Source organism: Pezoporus wallicus, unplaced genomic scaffold, assembly GCF_028554395.1.
Source record: "Pezoporus wallicus isolate ANWC-B61680 ecotype Strahan unplaced genomic scaffold, APGP_CSIRO_Pwel_v1 scaffold_3294, whole genome shotgun sequence".
NCBI classification, from domain to species: domain Eukaryota; kingdom Metazoa; phylum Chordata; class Aves; order Psittaciformes; family Psittacidae; genus Pezoporus; species Pezoporus wallicus.
In genome coordinates, this window is record NW_026635478.1 from 16,522,983 (window position 1) to 16,545,054 (window position 22,072).

Below are 22,072 nucleotides of genomic sequence, written 5' to 3' on the forward strand. Positions count from 1 at the left end.
CATAAAAAGGACATGGAACTGTTGGAACAAGTCCAGAGGAGGGCCATGAGGATGATCAGGGGCTGGAGCACCTCCCGTATGAAGACAGGCTGAGAAAGTTGGGGCTGTTCAGCCTGGAGAAGAGAAGGCTGCGTGGAGACCTCATAGCAGCCTTCCAGTATCTGAAGGGGGCCTACAGGGATGCCAGGGAGCGAATATTCGTCAGGGACTGTAGCGATAGGGCAAGGGGTAATGGGTTTAAACTTAAAGGTTGGATATAAGGAAGAATTTCTTTACTGTTAGGGTGATGAGGTGCCGGAACAGGTTGCCCAAAGAAGTGGTAAATGCTCCATCCCTGGCGGTGTTCAAGGCCAGGTTGGACAGAGCCTTGGATGACATGCTTTAGTGGGAGGTGTCCCTGCCCATGGCAGGGGGGTTGGAACTAGATGATCTTAAGGTCCTTTCCAACCCTAACTATTCTGTGATTCTATGAAATTGCATCATAGTACCAGCAGCCTGGCATGTGGTTACCACATACCAGTAGATGAAGCCAAATATGTGATGTATCATAATATCTAGCTCAATTAATAAAGACTTCTTCCTTTTAACCCTTTTCTAACACATACACATGTGAAAGTTAATATTATTCATCTATCTAACTTGTACACTACCAAAATAAATAGTAATAAATCTTTCCTCTTAACTGTTGTTTCATACTCTTTCTCTAAAGGACTTCATTTTCAGAGTGACAGGCTGTATATTTCTTTTCAGCATAAAAGTTAGACTCTGCTCTAGACTAAGCAGGATACAGCTTCGTCAAGTGACTGTCATCTGTCACTGTTTAACCTCAGCCGGCATCTAAGTACAATGCAGTTGCTCACTCACTCCCCCTTCCTGACATAGTGGGATGAGAACAGGGGAAAAAAGGTAAAACTCGTGGGCTGAGATAAGAATAGTTTAATAATTGAAAAAAAAAGCTATAATAATAGTGATGATGAAAATGAGAGAGAGGAATAAAATCCAAGAAAAACAAGTGATGCACAGTACAAGTGCTCACCACCCGCTGACATGTCCAGCCTTTCCTGCTAACACCACCCCACCCAGTATATACACTAAGCATGACATTATATGGTATGGAATATCCCTTTGGCTAGTTTGGTCAGGTGTCCTGGCTGTGCTCCCTCCCCGCTTCTTGTGCCCCTCCTCACTGGCAGAGCATGAGAGACTGGAAAGTCCTTGATTAGGGTAAGCAGTATGGAGTAGCTAAAACATCAGTGTGTTATCAGCATTATTCCCATACTGAATCCAAAACACAGCACTGTACCAGGTAGTACGAAGAAAATAACCTCTATCCCAGCTGAAACCAGGACAGTATCCCCCAGGTTTGGGGAAGAACCAGTATGGAACACAGGACAAGGGGACAAAAGGGGGTGGTAACATGCAAACCGGTTGCTCATCAGTATGTTTCTCTGGTGTCTCTCGGCTCCATCATACACTCCATTTCCAACTATTTTCCTGAGTAAGGGGACTCTCTATTCTGAACCCGTATGTGAATCTGTGTTTACGCGGGATTAAGTGCCAGCAGCTGGAATTAGACCACATTAGGCCTACATTTCCCGCATGCCAGTGACTACAGACAGACTGAGAGTCTGCTCCCCTGGTTCCCCGTCTCGTGTTGGCTCTGGCGACGGGCGCCCGGCGCAGTGGAGGCGGAACCCGAGGGACGGGTCCAGTCGCTAGCCGGCGCCTATTCGCCGCTGCGCTCGGGCCTGCGCCGCGGCCCTCCACCGCCCCACCGTTACCCTGGCAACGGCGCCGTTGGCAGAGTGAGGAGTGCGGGCTTGGTGGCAAGATGGTGAGAGGTGGTGGGTTGTGGGGTGCGGCGCCTCCCTCGTCTCGGATGGGGGAACCTCTGCTTAAGCTCCGCTCTGCTTTTTGTCCAGATGCTCTCCCGGGCCAAGCCGGCAGTGGCGGATACCCCGCCGCCGTTAGACAGCCGGAGGAAGAAAGGGAAGAAGGTGCCGCAGCTGGAAGAGCTCCTGGCCCTGAGGGACTTCACCGGCGCGATCGCCTTGCTGGAGGTAACAGTGGCGACGACCCCGGAGACCTCAACTCGAGGGCTCCGCCCCTCCTCCCCCTCCCCCCCCCCCGACTCTCGCGCTCCCCTCAGGAGAGCGGTATAGCGGTATCGTTGTTGCCAGGCCTGTGCCCAATACTGCTGCGGGCCAAGGCGAACCCTTCCCCAGCCTTGTGTCCCCCTCTCTTCCTTCCGCACCCGTTAGGCCTTGTTGCAGCAGCTTTCCCCTCGGTTCGCAGGACTAGGTTCGGCATGTGAGAGTTGGCGGCTGCATCCCTCAGAAATGTTAGAGCAGCTCGACCCCTGTAGCATCCATAGCTGTCAAGCTGTCCGTGAGATAAGATGGCCTAGTATTAGTTTGATGATTTGTGGGGCTTTATAAACTGTGTGGCAGCGGACAAAACTCTTACATTGTTTCTTCTCTACAAAGTTTAAACGGCAGGTGGGTGAGCAGGAGGAGGATACTGACCTTTGGATGGGATACTGTGCCTTTCATTTGGGTGATTACAAGAGAGCACTGGAGGTAAGGTGGGGAAATACAGCTCCCTGAGGCTGGAAATCAGGATATGATAAAGTGATGACGAAAGGAGGAAGATGTTCTGTAATAGAGAACAGTTTTACCAGCCAGTTAAGATACAAATGTATGGTAATAAGGTAGATGCTGTGCCCATAAAAATAAACCTTTTTTAATGTTACCTAGTATCTGATTTAATACTAGCTTACTAGCCTAATTTAAATGTCAGAGATCATGTCCTAAGTTTTCCATTCCCTTTTTGCAGCTACTTTCCACAATTTTGTTTTTCAAGTTTAATTATGTTTTTGTCTCATTGTGTATTCTTTCTCTAGAGGTTGATGCCCCTGCCCATTTAATGTACTTTCTTCTTGTTCTTTATGTTTTCTTGTATTGGGTAATTCAATGCAATGAAGTGTACTTATTCTCCAGAAGCTTTAAGTCACTAAAAGACATGCTGATTACTCAAATACCCATACACTTTTAATTATTCGCACTGTGAAATGCTGTTGTGTCACTTTCAGTGCATGAGTAAGAGAAAGAATACACAATTATTTCTCTTGTTTCCATTTATGTCTCCAATGAAACCCAGTTTGTTGCAAATCAATTTGTTGCCAGTGTTCCTCAGATCCCTCTATCTTTTTAATTGTGCTACCATATTTCTCTGTAGAAGTCTTAGCAAAGTTTTGTGGCTGCTTGGCTCTGTACCTCCAAGAGCTGGAATCTGTACACAGCAGAAGAGGGGGTGTTGGAGTGGTGTGGTGATACCCACAAGGCTGCATATAAGCTTGTCAAGATTTGAAAAACAACTCTGTCTCTCCCTAAGTATTGTCTCATTGCTGTATTCCTACAGGTGTGATTGCTGGGTCCTTGCAATGCTGTAATGCACCATTTAGGGCTTACTGGTTTCAGTCAGTATCAGCTAGGGAGTTCTGCACTGTGATTCACTGTGAAGCAGAGCTGTGAAGTATAACTGGTTTTGCAGATTCTTGCTTTTCCTATTAAGAAAATATTAAAAACAGATGATAACTTGAAGTATTAACAAGCAGAAATAACCACAGAGAAATACATTCTAGAGCAATGGTGATAGTTTCTATCCTGGGTAAAATTAGGTGTTTAACTATAGTCATACATGGTCACATGCACAAGATGCAGATGTAAGCAGAAATAGAATTTCTAAAGTTTGCAAGTAAATTCACAAGGTGCTTTTCCCCCCTTGAAAAACTGAAGAGGAGACATCCATTAGAGATGTTAGAAATGCTCAGTGAATCAAATTGACAGTACAGAATGCAGAATAGTAGTACAGGACATAGTGGTAACTTGAGTTGCAGAATTTAAGCATTATGAATGTAACAGTCAATTGCTGTAGTTAATTTATATCTAGACGTTAGGTGTTAGTGGATAGCGAAAGTTTAAAAACCAGAAAAATGTTTGTTTACAAATGAAGAATAGTTGCAATTTCTTTGAAATCACTTCTGCTATTTGGAATATCCAGTGGGTGCTTTTATAGCCAGAATAGATTTTTAAATATTTCCTTCAACGAAAGAGTAAGAGGTTTTTTTTTCGGTTGGTTCATTTGGGGTTTTTCTTATAGATTAAGTTTTGTATGTGGCGTTTGATTCACCACTAGGTGATGCTGTTGATTCAGGCTTTTAAAAACTGTAACGGTCCTCTTTTTCCCGGTTTTCTGCCCAAGTAAGGACAATAAAAGGTTTGTATACGTGGTTTTCGGTTGGTTTGTTTATGTGCATGTTTTAAGTGAGAAATCCCAGGGCCTGTCTTTTCAGATTTAATACTGATCTTTGACACAGTGGTGAATCCTGGTAACTTTGTCATTTTGTGGTGGCATGTGGGAAATGAACCTGTGCAGCTCAACCTAGAGCACTAACCGCAGCTTCACTCAGGTCACACTTTCCCCTTCTTAGTAAGCAAACACCTTTCTCAAAGAATATGACACTGACACTGGCCTGGTAGGATCATCCCTACTGCTGTACACCAGTTGACAAATAGTACTACACTGGGCTCAAGTCTTCCAGCAGTCATGGTGGTGGTCCCTCCCTGGGGACTCTCTGTCTTCCTCCTCTGACAAATTCAGTTTTACTAACACTGAGTGGCTAGTGTTTTCCTGGCATTGTGTGGCAACCAGAGCTCCCCTAGTAATGACAGCATCTAATTACTTTTCTGGAACCTTCCACATCTACTATTCCTAATGGGGAAAACCCCGCCTGTCTTTCTGCCATGACTTGTTCACAGCACTAATCTTATATCTTTCCTGAAAAATTTCTCAATGTCACCCAAGGACCAGAATAAGTCCAACGATTTTTTTTCTGAGATGCCTGAACTTATAAATTGTAGCAGCTGGGGCCTAGGAAAGGGAGGGTTATAATATGCTTGAGGTAGTAACAATTTAAGAGAGGAATTGGCAAGGGCAGTTCCACTGTTAGGTTGAATTCAAGAACAGGTTTCACATTTGCACTGTGCACCCTCTGCCTGGGTTTAGGAATGCAGGATGGTGGCATGGTATGGCTGCCAGACATGGTAATGCCATTTTGGTCCATCAGCTGCACATGTGAGAGCAAAGCATGATCCCTGGGCTAGAGCCTTCAATGCATTATTTTGGTTAAAATCTCACAAACTACAGTCAGTGATTCCTGCAGTCTCTGACAGTGTGTGCTTGCAGCCCAGAAAGCCAGGTATAATGGGGGCTGCAACAAAAGGAGCATGGTCAGCAGGTTGAGGGAGGGGATTCTCCTCCTTTACTTGGCATTTTTAAGATCCCCACCCGCAGTACTGCATTCAGTTCCGGGGCCCCCAACACAAGAGGGACATGGAGCTGCTCAAGCAAGTCCAGAGGAGGCCACAGAAATGCTCAGAGGGCTGGAGCACCTCTCCTATGAAGACAGACTGAGAGACTTGGGCTTGTCAGCCTAGAGAAGAAAAGGCTCTGTGGAGACCTTAGAGCAGCTTCCAGTATCTAAAGGGGTCCTCGTGGAGACCTTAGAGCAGCTTCCAGTATCTAAAGGGGTCCTCCGAGAAATGTGGAAAGGGACTTTTTACAAGGGCATGTAGTAACAAGACAAGGGGGAATGTCTTTAAACTGACAGGGGAGATTTAGGTTAGACATCAGGAGAAAAATTCTTCACTGAGGATGGTGAGACACTGGAACAGTTTGCCCAGAGAAGCTGTGGCCCCATCCCTGGCAGCGTTCAAGGCCAGGTTGGATGTGGCTTGGTGCAACCTGGTCTAGTGGAAGATGTCCCTGCTCATGGCAGGGGGATTGGAACCAGGTGATCTTTAAGGTCTTTTCCAACCCAGACCATTCTGTGATTCTGTCTGCTGCCTCCTTCCTAATGGAGACTCGGGAGTCATTCCACTCTTCACTGGACTGGACTTCCTGCCTACCTTCAGGATAATTTCAGTCAAATAGTAAATCAGGAAAGGAACAGGGCTGTACTAGAGTAATGGTTCATCCATTAACAGAATCAGGTCTTGCTTGAGTACCAAGTTCCTGAGAGATGAAGCTAGGAAATAAAAGATTTTTGTCTTGGTGAAGTTTTCTAGGCTTTTCTGACATAGCCAGGTTATGATGAGTATCTCCACACCTCCTTTGAGCACTTGTGGGGCAGCTCTATAGGTTGGCCTGTTATTGGCGCTTTAAGATACATGTTTATGGGCAGACAAGGAATAAGGGCACTGAGCAGAATCCTGCTGGCTGCAGCATTGTCAGTAGGTGTCCACAGTTGTAAGCAATCAGTCTGGCAGCCTGCTTTTGAGGAAAAGTGCATGTGTCTTGTGTAAGGCATGAGAGCTGCAGGAGGTTGAAATAGCAAGAAGTTGTTATGCTCCTGGTTGGCAAAAATATGTCACAGGTTGACTGCTGGGAAAGCTTTTGGAGTATTTAGTTTGTTTGAGTTTGCTGGGTTTTTGGAGAGGAGAGTGAAGGTACTTGTGAAGCAGTCCTCCAGAGACTGATGTTGAATGTGTTTTAGTGAGGGAAGGGGCAACAGCACATAGTCTGGGCTAATGGCTCAGAACTACAGGGTAAGTAGTACTAATAGTCCTAATTTCTATTTACTGTGTTTCCATAGGTTCACTTTGGTACTTCTAGAGCACTCTTTATTTATTGCTTGCTTTGAATGGCCAAGCCAGAACATGACATGTGTTTATGCACTTTGTCTTTTCTAATTAATCTGCCTGAAGCTATAGTCAAAAGAGACCTCTGAGTACATTTCATCTGGTAGGGTTTTGAAGGATTCCAGATGGTCCCAATAAACAGCAGTGGCCTGTCTCTTAGAGCTCTGTGACAGACCTATATCAAGATTGAACTGGCCTCAGTAGAAAGATTGGCCTCTATGTAAATATTTTGGTTTGGTTTGTTGTTTTTTGTTATTTATTTTAAATCTTGAAGGACAGTTAGTCCCTGAAGTACTGGCAAGACTCAGCTGGCTTTTAAGAGCATACCTTACTAATATCTTCTCTGTTTTGGAGTGCAGTTTACTTTTTCTTGGCAACAGAAAAAAAAATGTCTTTATGCTTGCAAACTATAAAGTTTATTGTTGTCAGCATATTTCTTTTCTTGGGATTCACTGACCTTTGGGCATGGCTTGTTTTATCTGGTGCTATTGTTATGTCTTGTGTCTTTCCCCAAGAGGTAAGAAGTTTTTGACCCATAGCAGCACAACCTGATTAATTCTTCCTAGGCAGAGGGAAATACCAATTCATGTGTTTGTAGAAAAGAGTACAGAGTCAGCAAGGTGGTTGTGTTGCTGGAAGGGATGAGAGGCTGATGGTGATTGGGAGTATGTAGATGGCATTCTTTCAGGTCTGGTGAGAACTTTGCATGACCCTGCTTGCTTTGCCTTATGTTGCTGGTTGGACAGGGCCGAATGGAGAGCAGGAGCACCAGCAGGAAGCACTTTCACTGGGATGGTCTTTCCTAGTAATTAAACAGAGGGAAAAAAAAATCTTCAGGAATGTCACTGTTCTGTAGCTGCAAAGTTGAGTCTTTTCAATTAAAAAAAAAAAAAAAAGTAGATTGAAAGATTCATCTGTTAAGTGCTTATGTTCCACAAAGAAATGAAGCAGTCTGTGTGGCAGTATTAAGGGATATGTAATTAATGTGGATGTGTAAGATACCAGAATATGGTATCTACTGGTTTTCTATTGCTGTTGGCTGTAAATCTTAAAGTGGGAAACTGTGAAGTTATGCACAGTTTAGTAATATTTAATTTTATCTATTAGGAAATTTTGAATTTGCACAATACTGACTTGTAGGTTTGTATTTTAATGCAGTGGTTTCCAAACAATTTTGGTCATGCATCCCATCAGTAAAAAAGTTTTGAACACACCCACCCAATATACATACCTGTATGTATAAATATACAGTACCATACTAACATGTAATTATAAAAATACACAAAATAGGAATTTAAAATCATGAGGTAAAGATTAAATACTATTTTTAAAATATTTATTTTAGTTGTTAATGGTACCAAAAAAATTCTTCCTGCACACAATGGTATTGTCTTGCACCACTGCTGGAGTGTGTTGTTGGATACACTCCACTTTGGAGACCACTGTTTTAATGTATGCTAAGACATTACCTACAGGTTTATAAAGGCATGTTTTGACACTTGCTCCAGTAAATATTCACAAAGAGATTTCCCTGGCATTTATAGCTCCCAGGCTTTGACTGGAGGACCACTTAGGAAAGCGTCAGAAAAGACTGTGGAAAATTATTTTGATGCCTTTATAAAAGATTAATGTATTAAATTTATAAATATAAAGAACGTACTTATATACAATTATTTCTATTGTGTTTTTATATATTTATAATCTCAGTATTGACAGAATTCATGCTCATACAGTGAAGATTTATAGTGCTGCTTGTTTCTTTTTTCTGTTCCTATTGCTGTAAACAAAAAAGAGCTAGGGGCATAGGTTAAAATGAATAGTTTCATTGTTAGAACTGCAATGAACTTGAGAATAAGTCATTTAATATCAAGAATTTAATGATACATTGTAAAATTGTGAAAGAAATATGGTATACAGATGATATTTAACACAAGTCTGTGCTATTAAGCATTTTTTAAAAATCGACCCTCTCTTCTGTTACAGGAATATGAGGCCTTAACCAAACAACCAGCTTGCAATCCAGATGTTTGGGTGAACCTTGCCTGCACATATTTCTTTCTGGGAATGTATATACAAGCTGAACAAGCAGCCTTGAAAGGTAAGATGTATGTCTCTGATGGAAAGGACTACTCGTGGACTTGAACACTTAAAGTGATTTCCAGACAAAGTATTTAATGTTTTTTTATATATATAAAGGAATAAAGGAAGGACACTTTTGAGCCAAGTTGGGCTGGTTCTTTTTTGTGTGTTTGTTTGTTTCCATTTAACAGGAGACTTTTATTGCAGTTTAGTTCCTAAAAATACTGTGGGCAGGTGGAGCAGCTGGAACTGAAAAGAAGCATCTGGAAAATAAATTATCTTATTAATTTCTAAATACAAAACCTAGCATGTGATGACCAGCAGCAATAAGTTACTTTTCTTTTGACTGATTTAGTATCTCTGTGCCAGTGCAGATGAAGCTAATTAGACAAGTGAAATTAGCACAGAATGGGCAGCTGAGAGGGTTCAGCATTATCCCTGATGTAGACAATAGCTCTGTTTACATAGTTCGAGTGACTTAGCTGGTGGTCTTGTTGCCTCATAAGTCAGATATTGGGTATGTGATTCTTCAAGGTGTGGAGTTCACTGCAGTCACTTTGTTAAATTTCTACTTTAATCTGAATGGGATAATTTAAAAAAGAGGAATGAAATTAGATTCCAAGGCAGTTTTTACTGCCTAAAAATGTTTCTGCAGTTTAATTGTTACCCATCACTTTCTTTTTATCTCTGTGATGTATATTGTCTTCCATAGCCATAAGTATCCTGGTGCTTTCTAAATAGAATTAATAGTAAAGATACCTCATTCAGCTTCTGACTCTTGCCTTTGAAGGATAAAACTCTTACAGATTTTCTCCTTTCTTTCTTTCTGTATTTAGTCTTCTAGTCTTGGGCTGAAAATAGGGTAGGGAGGAAAATAACTGTACTTTCTGCTACTGTGGAGGAGTAACTTCAAAAAGGACAGTTTTGTAGTATCCCTTTAAATCCTCTGGAAGACCATTCTGTTTGGAAACTGGAATGTTTTATTTGTAACTATAAAAATTCACAGAGCTTTGTGATCTGTATTCTTCAAGAGGTGTGTAAAATTCTAATATTCACAAATAATTTCATTTTTAATGTACTACAGATTTGATCTTTAGAGATTACAATATAGGACTTGAACTGGAATCTGAAAATACTTGGGCAGTACAGCTTGAGGTGTCAGTATGACTTAAACCATGGGGGAAGCAAGCAGCTGCACCCTGTACCTGTTGGAGTCATTGTCATCAGCTTTACATCGTATGAATTACAGTAATCTATTTTAGAGGTGACAGAAACACAGCTGGGCATGCACCTTTATTACCTGTGAGTTAGCTCATGGTGAGTGGTAGGATAAGAGGTGCTGCTAGTGGTACTTGGGTGCTGGAGGCAAAGGCAAGAATATTAAGAGTGTAAGATGTAGAGAGTGTAGCCGAGGGAGGGAACAGAGAGTAACTGAGTGCTCACGCTAGTACTGATTTTATGTAATTGTTTAAAGACAGCATGCCATGTGTTTTAGTGAGGTGCTAAAACTTTTTTGTGAGTACTGTAACAGTGATGATTTCTGGCTACTTAAGTTTGGTGAGGAGGCAGACACAGCTGAAGATTTGTAGCACTTGTTGTTTTTCCACTGAAGGCTTCAAAGTATTGTATATTTCTCTTCCTAATCCCATCATTTCAGTCTTTCTACATTGAGGTTGAATGTTTTTTTTTTTTTCACTCAAGACAGACAGATCCTCTTCTAGGTTTTCTTTAACATCTCAGGATTGCATCAGTGATGGCTGTTTGTAATATATTATTGACAGCTAAGGCCATAACATCTTGAGAGCTCTTACATGATTTTGCAAAGATCGTAAAGAAGCAAAATATTTCATTGGTTATAGACATAACAGGTAAAGTCTCTAGAAGAATACCATTTATCCAGTACTGCCTTGAATAATAGATAGTGTTAGTGTTGGACTGCTTATCTTTGTTATTTTGGGATTATTTTGCCTAATTTCTTGCATACTACTTGCTGTTTATTTCTGCAGTTATGTTAAGCTCCTGAAAGTAGCGTAGTGCTAAAGCAAATGAGGGAGAAATAATTTATTTTCAGCTATAATTCTAAATTACTACAGTGATGGAATCTCTCTGTGAAGGGAACATAACCGTCAGCTAGCTTTCTGTAATAAATCTTCTACACAAACATGTAAATATCTAGAAATCAAATAGAAGCTCCTTCTTGCCATGTACTGTAGCTGTTGCTTGAGAAAAGTATTGTTAACTGTCTGAGGAGAAACATGCAGGATACTTAAAAATTAGGAAATTAGCATTAAAAGCCATAAGGTAATTATTGCATTTCATATGAGATATATAGTCCACAATCTCTTGTAGAGCAAGGTTTTACATTTGGTTTGTAATATATGTGTTCTTTTAGCTTGTCATTACCTAATTAAAACGTCATGGTACATTCTCTCAGGAAAGTATAAATCTGTGTATCAAAAGTCATATAAACCAGAATTAATGCAAATATAACCTCAGAAGTAGAGCAAAAAGTCAATAAAGAAAAATCTTTGAAAGTTTTTCACTGCAGTTGTACTTTACCTCCTCTAGGCTTTCTTCCAAATTCCTTTCATATATTATAGGCTTCTCCCTTTTCCCTGCTGTCCTCTTACATTGCAGTTGTTCATGTTCCTGTATCTAAGGCGGAGTTACATCAAGGCAGCTACTGTTGTTTCATAGTCATTCCATAGTGAAGCTGCCAAGTGATGCTTTGTTTACTCCTTCTGCCTCTCTGCTGTGATACATTGGCTGAATGTGTTTTCCATGTGTGTGATAGCCCTTCTAGCCTTGGGAGGATGAGGCTGAAAGTCTTCATCTTGGCTTAATAAGTAATAACAAATACATACTTTTTTATTATAAAACCAAATAACTTTATGGTGCATTTACAGTTCATGTGTCTTGCAAAGGAGAAGGAGTAGAAACTTAGCCTGGCACATTTGCATGGTGATCCTGGCAACTGGTCCTACTGTTTAGAAGCCTGTGTAGTGCTCTCAGAAGCCATTGGCTAGCACTGCATTAAGAAAAACACAAGAACAACTGTTCTTTTAAACCACTAAATGTACATAAGTGGGGCTACAGTTAACTCTGTTATGAAAAGCAGTCTTTTTTGGATAAACGGAATTTTACAATTAAATTAAAGATTCATGTGCAGACAGAGTTACATTGCTCAACCAGTTATTAAAGTTGTTTGTAGTTTTGGGATTTATTTTTTTTTTTCCTCCCTTCTAATTTTTGATGGGCAAACCTTGTAATTACATTACTTCTTCACAACTCTGCATGTGTCAGATCTGAATGTGATTTAACTGAACAGAGATACTTCTCATTTCACAGGCTTTACTGGAAGGAGCAATGTTGTACAAAAGCAGAACAGAAATGGGTTAGTAAGAGCAATGACATTTTCCAAACCAGTTTTGCTTATGCATGTACTAATGTTTGCCAGGTGTCAGAGAGTTGACACCAGTGAAAATGTGCAGTTACAAGCAGGCATGGAAAAGTTGCTTGAGAGCAGTAATTCGTTTTCATTGCATTTAGCTGTGGTTTTGAACCAGCAGATTTAGATATATAGAACTTTCAAAGTGTGTAAGTGAAAATACCAACTTATACGTATTTAAACTTTAAAAACTACTAACCCTATTTTCTTGCTTTCCTTTTAAAGTATTGTGAAAGCTACAGAACAGTAATAATTGATAGTGTTTGCTTCAGTGATCTAACTTCCTGTGCTTAGGCATGACTGAAATTAAATGTGTATATATTGCAAGTAACTGAACATAGCTGCACTAGCTTTTATGTATTTTGGGAATAGGAAAATCTCAGTGAATGCCCTCTGTAAATTTCATTCAAGAAAATTCTAAACAGTTGAGCTATTCAAGTGTGCGCAAGTGTGAACCTCACTGCCTCACCATGGCTTTTACAGACATTTTTCCCATACTTTTGCGTATTCCTTCCACCAGTGAAACTGTGGTTCTGAGGCACAGAGGGCTTCATTCATCTACTGTATTCAGGTGAGCAGGGTGTTGTATCTCAGGGACAGGCGAATAATATTCCCTCTTGTGCTATTTTGGGTGCTGTCAGGCTGGAGCCTTCTTAACCCTTTTTCATTCCTACCAGCTCCTGCTATGTATAAGAAGTGTTCTATGTCCATTAATGTGTGAAGTGCTGCTACAGCATATGCATTATATCTGCTAGATGGGATTTGTTAATACTGGATGCATGACCAGCATTGCCTTGCACTTTTACAAGAGGGCACAAATGCCACATTGTCTATTACTGTGTTTCATCATCTTCTTACTGCCTGTGGCAGCAAAATGGAACCCACGAGGAGTCTGAGCTGCCATTTCTAGCGAGCGTAACTTTTTGTTTAGTAATTAGTGAAGATAACTGTCTTCTGTTCATTATACTTTTACAAATACTTCACTGGGTACCTGTTCAGTGTCAGCACATAAAACTATACATAAAACTTTTGAGATCAACATCAACTATGACTTTAGTACCTGGAACATCAGCACTGGTCATGACAAAAATTCTAGTGTAGGAATATTGGTGTGTTTCCTAGCTTGAAAATGATATATTCTATCTAGCTGTCACAGTCATGTCTTTAGCACAAGGACAATACTAGATTTGGAGCAGGGTCCAGTTTATTGCCGTGCAGCATTGTCATCATGTTTGTTATGATCCCTAAATTGCTTAGTAGTGATAAAAAAAGTAATAATTTACAATCATCTTCTTGAAAAAGTAGGATAGGAAAAGATTGTGTTTCCTTGTGGCGTCAATATGTCAGCAACAATGAAATTCAGTAGCAGCAAAGAGTAGTGAAAGGACAAGCCTAATGTCCCTTAAAAGTCATTATCTCTGATGAGGCAGTTGTATCACTTCCTGCTTGATTGACAACAGCTTTATCCAATATTCATAACCAAATTCTTTCTGGAAATTAATCTGATCTTATTCATATGTTTTCTTGTCTTCCTCAAAAAATATATTTGGCACTGGTAGGAAAGAAACTGCTGATATTTAATATTTCCATGGCTCTGCTTACTATATCAACAGGACTGTTTTTTTCTTTTGTTTTTTGCCCTCTTGTTCTTTGGCTGACATTTTAAAGACTATCAAATGGATAGTATCATATAATACCATATGACAGAGAACATTTTTTTTCTCCCTCCATATGTCCAAGCCTACCATCAGTACTCAGGTTTCATCTTTTGCCTGGTTTTAGGTGTAAAATAACATGGACTAACCCTTCAGTTTTTGCCAAGAAGTAAATAATAATTTTAATGTGAGATCAGATGCTAGGTCTAAGAAGGCAGCACTGCAGTCATTGGTTGGCCAGTGAAAGAAGAATTCCTTGGTTTAGATTCTTGAGGGAGTATTGCTTGCAACCCTCCTAAACTTTGATATTGAAACCTATCAGTTAATGCTGGGGCACATGTAGAGTTGTCACACTATCATTACCAACTACATTTTGAAGAACATGTGTTTAAATTAAGGTGCCTTAACTTTCTAACTCAGTGAATGAAAGAATTTCTGACACAATAGTGCATTCTAGTTATCCTGTTGCTACTGTTGCTTATACAATATTGATTGTAGATCAGAGAAAAACTTTCTGTTCTTTAATAATTAGGCTAATGAAAATTCCCACTTTTTTATCCTAGATTGAAGGTCATTTAACTTCTTAAAAACTTGATGCTCTGTTGTTAAGATGTGTCTTTGTGAGAGCGCTCTCATACCGCCTTGGCTTTTTTGGGACATTTGTGTTGTAGTAGTTGTTAAAAGATACAACTCTCTGTTTTCTTTTTGTAGTAATGTGGTTAAATAACACAGCTTGGGAAGGAGGAAGTGAAATAATTGCTGTACCTATCAGAAATACGTGGGCAGGCTTACACTGCCAGCCTGATGAGAATGACCTGGGTTTTGGCAATGTCCACTTTTACAAAGGGTGTTTTTACCATGTAAAGAAAGAGTAAGAAGCCTGAAAATCTGTCCCTACATGCTTAAAAAAAATAAACAAACCACAAAAAACTAACTTATTACTAGAAAATTCCATCTTGGGAGGGTGGAGGGAAGAGGTTTCAGTGGTTTGAGCCCTCTTTCATGGTTTAGGATGTCAGAAGAATTACAGCCTTGTGTTACAGGCCATTGCTTTGCTAACTCTGCAACTTTTGTGGCTTCATAAGCACAGTAAGTCATTCTGCTTTTTGAAAGATTCCATGTTCATCCTTCTGTTGAAACATAGGTTGCCAGCTGGTTGGTGAGAGCAAGAATGAGAGTGCTCATTAGTTGAGTAGGCTAAAGAAAATACAGGAAACAAGGGAAAGCTTTTTGGAAGATTGCTTGCAAAAGAAATTAATAGCTCTGTTGGACAAGGACCTTTGTCCCTCTCAGTGAAGCACAAGGCTCTCTCTAGTGACTTGAAGCTGTACAGTTAACAATTTGTGCCATATGGAGTGAGTTAAATGGAATTTCTAATCCGGGTTCAGCAAGAAATTTAATGAACTTCAGGGGCTTTAGAAAGGATATGTCTCGCTTAAATCTCTTTCCATATCTTAGTTTGAATCTTAGCTGAGCATAATATGATGTGCATACATAACAAAATGATAGCAGCAGTGGGTTTCACAATACACTGGAAGTTGACAAGATTCCTAAAATTATGAATCACAACTTATTTTAAATGTGACACATTGTAGAAGGAGCCTTGATTATGAGTTTATCTGTTGCTGCTTTTTATTGTCTGAAAGATGCTGTGCTATGTGTTGAAAAAAAAAAAAAAACCCACAAAACCCAGGCGGCCCTGCAGGGAAATGATAGTGCAATTCCTAAATGTTTAAAGGCTCATGAAAGACAGAGGCCAATAAAAAGTTATTTTCAAAAGATATTTAAAAAGAAATGGTCAGGGAAGAAGATAAAATTGCTCTAAAATTGGTAGAATATGCCATGGGGTATGACCTGCAAAGGCTACATCAGTGAAGAACTGTTCTTGGGCCAGTTAATGAAAGAATATGGGTGCATGCATGTCTGTTGAGAAAGGAAGTTAAAAATAAGAGACAGCTTGAGTTCTGTGAAGCTATAATTACTGAATTTTCCTTTCAGCACCTAAGAGCCGTCTTCAGAACCGTTTACTTTTTCACCTGGCACATAAGGTATGATGTCTTTTCTTCACTCCTGCTTTGTTTGTTTTCTTTTCAATTTGATAATGTGTAATTTATGCTGACAACCTGGCAGAATAATTAAAATGTCTGTGACAGCAAGAGAACAAACATTTTCCATAACCACCCTTTTGTATTAAAATCTGGATGCGAAAGTGAGTGTGAAAACATAGAGTCGATGGCCTCAGCATGTATCTAAGGAAAGTCTTACAAGCACATTTCACATAAGTCATACAACAGGAACCTTATGGTATTTTTGATCACAAGGAACCTGGAACTCAAATAGAATCAGAAATGTATAAGTCACTATATTTCTTCTTCTGTGTACCAATTTTTTTGTAAGTTGCAGCTGCCTTGTATTTAGCAATTTGACCAAAGTGGTCTGTATGCTGTTACTGATCCTCCTAAGTCATTCAGTATCCAAGAAGTTACATTGTTTATAGCATGAAATTTACATTAGTTTCAACAAGAATTAAATGCTTATTTCATTTACCACACATAGCTATGTTCCCTTAAATTTGGGGTTGTGTTATACTTAACAAGTATTGTGCTACTGAAAAGACTGAGTTGAAAGAAAGTATAAATCGTGAATGTTAGCTTTGACATCATATTCTCTTTACTTATATCTTTGTTAAGAGAGAAATCTTAAAAAACATTTTTCTAGTGCTGCTGACACTGATGTTTGTGACAAAGAGAAGTTGAGTAATTATTAGTTCATCTGGTTAGTCTTTGGAATATAAAGGGTTTTACAAAATTGTGAAGCTCATTGCCTTTAGTTCTCTTCAGCAACTTCTCTTGCCTTTATGCTGGGGTATCATTTTGTGGCTGACCCAAAGAGGGAGGAAAAGGATTTGAAGAAAACCTGACAGACGGCCGAAAACCAAATACATAATATTTTGTGGGTGAAAGAATTCATGATTACTGTTGAATTGGCAAAGGGAAGCACTGGAATAACTGATTTGAGTGATTAGGTGAATAGCCTCACCTTTACTATTGTAATACAAATATGATGGGTATGTTTAACTCTATTCCTTGACTTTATCCTTGTGTGCATGTTATGTACTATTCAGCAGTCCTTTAAAAATAAACAATTTAGTTAAAGAAACTGTAATTTTAAGAAGCTAATGAAAGAGATTTAATGCTGTAAATAAGTCTTGTGAAAACTAGTGCTTGTGTGTTGGGATGTCTTGAATTTTTGTGCTATACATGAGAAATAAGATTTGGATCTGCTAGGAGTAAGATTTCTGCTGGCTCACTTAATGACAGTCAAATCTTGTGTTAAAATTCTGTTTGTGAAATAATTTAGCTCTTTCCCTCTTATCCACCAAGGCATGTGACATGTAATTATGTATAAATCACACTTTAAAGGAAAATGTCTACTTAGTTTTCAGCCTCACATTTATCTAGTTTTAACTGGTCTGCCTGCTCTAAATGTTTGCTCTCTCCACTGGTCAAATTAACTTTAAAATAACAGAGGTTTTCCAGATGTTTAATATTAATCACCTGCTGTTTGCCAGCAAGGACAAAACTAATCCAGCTAATTAAAATGTTTTTCTCACTGAACTCATCTGAGAATATGTCACATTCTTTTTAGTTCGGTGATGAGAAGAAACTGATGAGCTCTCACCAGAATCTGCATGACATTACAGAAGATCAGCTTAGCTTGGCATCTATCCACTACATGCGGTCCCACTACCAAGAAGCTATTGATATCTACAAACGCATTCTTCTTGATAATCGGTGGGCACCTTTACTCTGAACCTTACTGCAATTTCTCTGATGCTGTTGGTATTTGAATTATATTTAGCTGCTTGGTTTCTGAAAGTAGGAAATTTTCCCAATCACTATGTCCTTTTCCCACCACAAAATGTGCACAAGTTGCAAACCCCTCAATTTTGTTCATTGCAAAGCATTATTGAAAAATTCATGTTTAAAAAAAGTCTGCTCTCTTTTGCTTTCTTTAAGTGATATTTTTTTGTAATTAATTCCGAGATTATTTTTTTCATTTTGTTACTTACTTCTGAGATGATATATGGTTATGTACCTGCTTTGTCTTTTTCTTCCCCGCCCCATGATGGCCAGTCTGGTGACCCTTGTTTGCAGTTACTGACTTCTTCACCTCTTAGCCTTTCTAAGAAGGGTTCGGTTCTTAGGTTTTATGTAGATTGTTCCTTGTATTTCTTTTGAGTCTGAAATTCTTTCAATTTCTGTTTAGCATAGAATCATAGAATGGTTTGGGATGGAAAGGACCTTAAAATCATCTAGTTCCAACCCTCCTGCCATAGGTAGGGACACCTCACACTAGATCATGAGGCCCAAGGCTCTGTCCAACTAGGCCTTGAACACTGCCAGGGATGGAGCATTTACCACTTACTTGGGCAACCTGTTCCAGTACCTCACCATCCTCACAGTAAAGAACTTCTTCCTTATATCTAACCTGAACTTCCCCTGTTTAAGTTTAAACCCGTTACCCCTTTTCCTGCTATGACATGACATGTCCTGCTATGACATGATGTTTTTCCTATCATATTCTGCAAGTTTTTAATTTGGAATTTAACAAATAGCAAATTGAATTCTCAAGTGGCTGAAATAATTGTTTAGTAAAATCGAAACTGCTTTCCCAGGAGACCCAGCTATCTTTTTTTCCGTTTGAATGCTTTAGAGAAGTCCATGATAATGCGTGTATATATGTCGTGTAATGCTCAGGGAAGAGAACTTTTAACTTCCAAGACCCATAGAAAGAAACACTCAGAGCTAAGCGGGTAACCTTCACAACAGTTACACTTTTATTGTTTCCACAAATGCCTGTCTATCTTTTGTGTCTAGTTCTTCTGGCTTGATAGCTTGTAATGGCAAGGATTTTTTGAAATAATTGTACTTCATATAAGATAATAATATCCATTAAAATATTTTCAAACTTCTATGTGCATATTAATGTATTTGCATAGAAAATCCTCTTCTGTAAGGTCAAATAGTGCTTGTCTTCTGTGCATTTTCTTAGTGAAAAGTTGCCACCATTTCCGCAATTTGCAAACCAAAAGTTTTACAGGTAATTCTTTAAAGCTGCAGTAGCTGCCATTGAAAGCACTAATGCAAATCTGGATCTGTGCAATCTTAGCTGACAGAGCTCTAATAACTCTAAGCATTTCTCGGAAACCCCAGTTTAGGCTCTTCAAAAGGGTTAGGCAAGGAAAAAGAGGTGGTGGGGTTGCACTGTATGTCAGGGAGTGCTTTGACAGCCTTGAACTCGATGTGGTGAGTGAGAAGGCTGAACATTTATGAATGAAGATCAAGGAGACGGCCAACCAAGCTGATATCCTGGTAGGAGTTTGTTATAGACCACCCAGCCAGGATGAAGCTGCACATGAAGTGTTCTTCAAACAACTGGGAGAAGTTTCACAACCACTTGCCCTTGTTCTTGTGGGGACTTCAACCTGCCAGATGTTTGCTGAAAGTACAACACAGCAGAGAAGAAACAATCCAGGAGGTTCTTGGGGTGTGTGGAAGATAACTTCCTAATCCAGCTGGTTACTGAGCCAACTAGGGGAGATGCTTGGCTGGATTTGCTGTTCGCAAACAGAGAAGGACTGGTGGATGATGTGATAGTTAGAGGTAAAGTGATCAAAAAATGACTGAATTTTCCATCCTTGGAGAAGTCAGAAAGAAGGTCGGCAGAACCTTCACCTTCAACTTCCAGAGGGCTGACTGGCCTGTTTAGGATGCTGGTTGGCAGAATTCTTTGGGAAACATTACTGAAGGACAAAGGGGTCCAAGAAGGCTGGATGCTCTTCAAGAATGAAATCCTTAAGGTGTGGGAGCACATGGTCCCTATGTGCTGAAAATCAAACTGGTGGCGAAGAGACCAGCCTGGCTGAACAGGGAGATATTGCTGAAACTCGGGAAAGAAAAGAAAATTTATCACCTGTGGAAGAAGGAACAGTTACCCCATGAAAAGTATAAGGGTATGGTTAAGTTATATAGAGAAAAAGTTAGAAAGGTGAAAAAGCACAGGTGGAGCTAAATCTGGCCACTGCCATAAAAGATAATAAAGCATGGTCTGGATAGGTGGGTTCTTTGCTGGGTTGCAAACTGGTGGTCGAGCCCAAAGAGTGGTGGTAAATGTCATCACATCTAGTTGGTGGCCAGTCACGAGTGGTGTCCCTCAGGGCTTGATGTTAGGGCCAGTGTTCTTTAATATCTTCATTGATAATCTGGATAAGGGAATCAAGGGTACCCTCAGTAAATTGTGGATGACAGTAGATTGGGTGGGAGTGTTGATCTGCTGAAGGATAGGAAGGCTCTGCAGAGGGATCTGGACAGGCTGGATTGATGGGTTGTGGCCAGTGATATGAAGTTCAACAAGATAAAGTGCCGGGTCCTGCATTTGGGCCACAACAACCTCATGCAATGATCCAGGCTTGGGGAAGAGCGGCTGGAAAGCTGCTCATGGATAAAGGACCTGGGGTGCTGGTTGACAGCTGCTGAACATGAGCCAACTTGTGCCCAGGCAGCCAAGAAGGCCAACAGCATCAGAAATAGTGTGGCCAGCAGGACCAAGGCAGTGATCATCCCTCTGTACTCTACACTGGTGAGGCCACACCTCGAATCCTATTTAGTTCCTATATCTTGAATTCAGTTCCAGGCTTCTCACTACAAAAAAGACATTGAAGTGGTGGAGTGGGTCTAGAGCGGGCAACAAAGCTGGTGAAGGGTCTGGAGAATAAGTCTTTAGAGGAATGGCTGAGGGAACTGGAGTTGTTTAGTCTGTAGAAGAGAAGGCTCAGGGGTGACCTTGTCGCTCTCTACAACTACCTGAAAGGAGGCTGTAGTGAGATTGGGGGTTGGTCTCTTCACCCAAGTAACAAGCTAATGGATAAGAGGAAATGGTCTCAAGCTGTGTGTAGGCTTACACTGGATATTAGGAAAAATGTCTTCACAGAGACGGTGGTCAGGCATTGGAACAGGCTGCCCAGGGAAGTGGTGGAATCACCATTCCTGGAAGTGTTCGCAAACCATGTAGATGAGACCCTCAGTGATATGGTTTAGTGGTGGTCTTGGCAGTCCTGGGGTAATGGTTGGACTTGACTTGATGATCTTAAGGGTCTTTTCCAACCTAGCTGATTTGGTGATTCTGTGATTTGACATGCTTGTAAAAGATGTATAGACACGTGAGAGCTTTATCACTGATTTTAATGTTCTGTAGTATAACTTTGTGGTGGAATTTAAATGTTCTCTTTAATCCTCTTTCCCACAGGGAATACCTGGCCTTGAATGTATATGTGGCCCTATGCTATTACAAACTGGATTACTATGACGTATCACAGGAAGTGCTAGCTGTTTATCTTCAGCAAGTTCCTGACAGTACCATTGCTCTTAACCTTAAGGCTTGTAACCATTTCCGCCTTCACAATGGGAAGGCTGCTGAGGTATCTATTGAACAGCCCTTCAGTTCACTTTTATTTTAGTTCAAGGTTCTGTACAGGGTTGTTTGGTTGGTTTTTTTCCTTATCTGTCTTAATGAGTAATGTTGATATAGGTCTTTATTTTGTCATTGTGGTCTTCTCTTAGGAATGTCACCTCTATCAGTTTTCCTGGTGTTAAGCCATCTGTCCTCGTGTGTGCCCAGTAATCTTAAACTTTTCCTACTTATGACCTTGTGTCTATATATATTACCCAATTGCTAAAACATTACATAAAACTGTTAAGGCAAAAACCTTCCAGTGATCCAGCATTGCTGGAGATGTCTTTCTGTCAGGCTTGTATGAAACTCGATTTATGCTTGTGTTAAAATTTTGGAATATATGTAATTCCAGGCAGAGCTCAAGAACTTGACAGAGAGTGCTTCATCATCATTTGAGTTTGGCAAAGAGCTCATTAAGCACAATCTGGTGAGTAATGTATTTCTTGGACTTAATATGAACTACGCTCATTTGTAGAGCTTTCCTTGATGATTCATAAAATGGAATATTTTAGGACTTGCAGACCCAATTGAATCTCTGCTGCCACATAAATCCCACTCCAGACATCCTACCTATATAATCAATGCGCCATCAAGTGTATTTTTATCCATGGCATTTTTTCCTGTCAGTTTGAGACAGTGTCAGGGAAATGATAATGCTGTTGTTTTTAACCCCG

The 22,072-nt window shown here is 40.1% G+C and overlaps 1 protein-coding gene across 5 annotated transcripts in view; it reads left to right on the top strand.

Annotated features, from left to right (window-relative positions):
* Positions 1-1,713: 1,713 nt before the first annotated feature.
* Positions 1,714-22,072, top strand: part of IFT56 (intraflagellar transport 56) — a 48,264-nt gene continuing 27,905 nt past the window's right edge. For 4 of the 5 annotated variants that reach the window (XR_008975078.1, XR_008975079.1, XM_057430613.1 and 1 more), the window contains exons 1-8: positions 1,714-1,834; positions 1,923-2,060; positions 2,487-2,579; positions 8,685-8,799; positions 15,882-15,931; positions 17,532-17,677; positions 21,192-21,363; positions 21,751-21,825. Coding sequence is in view for 3 of the 5 variants with exons in the window: in XM_057430613.1 (XP_057286596.1) it covers positions 1,832-1,834; positions 1,923-2,060; positions 2,487-2,579; positions 8,685-8,799; positions 15,882-15,931; positions 17,532-17,677; positions 21,192-21,363; positions 21,751-21,825 (792 nt within the window). In the remaining 2 variants the exon portion in view is untranslated. Of the gene's footprint in view, positions 1,835-1,922; positions 2,061-2,486; positions 2,580-8,684; positions 8,800-12,128; positions 12,175-15,881; positions 15,932-17,531; positions 17,678-21,191; positions 21,364-21,750; positions 21,826-22,072 lie in introns of those variants that run through there. The other variant, XM_057430628.1, reaches the window with a different exon arrangement.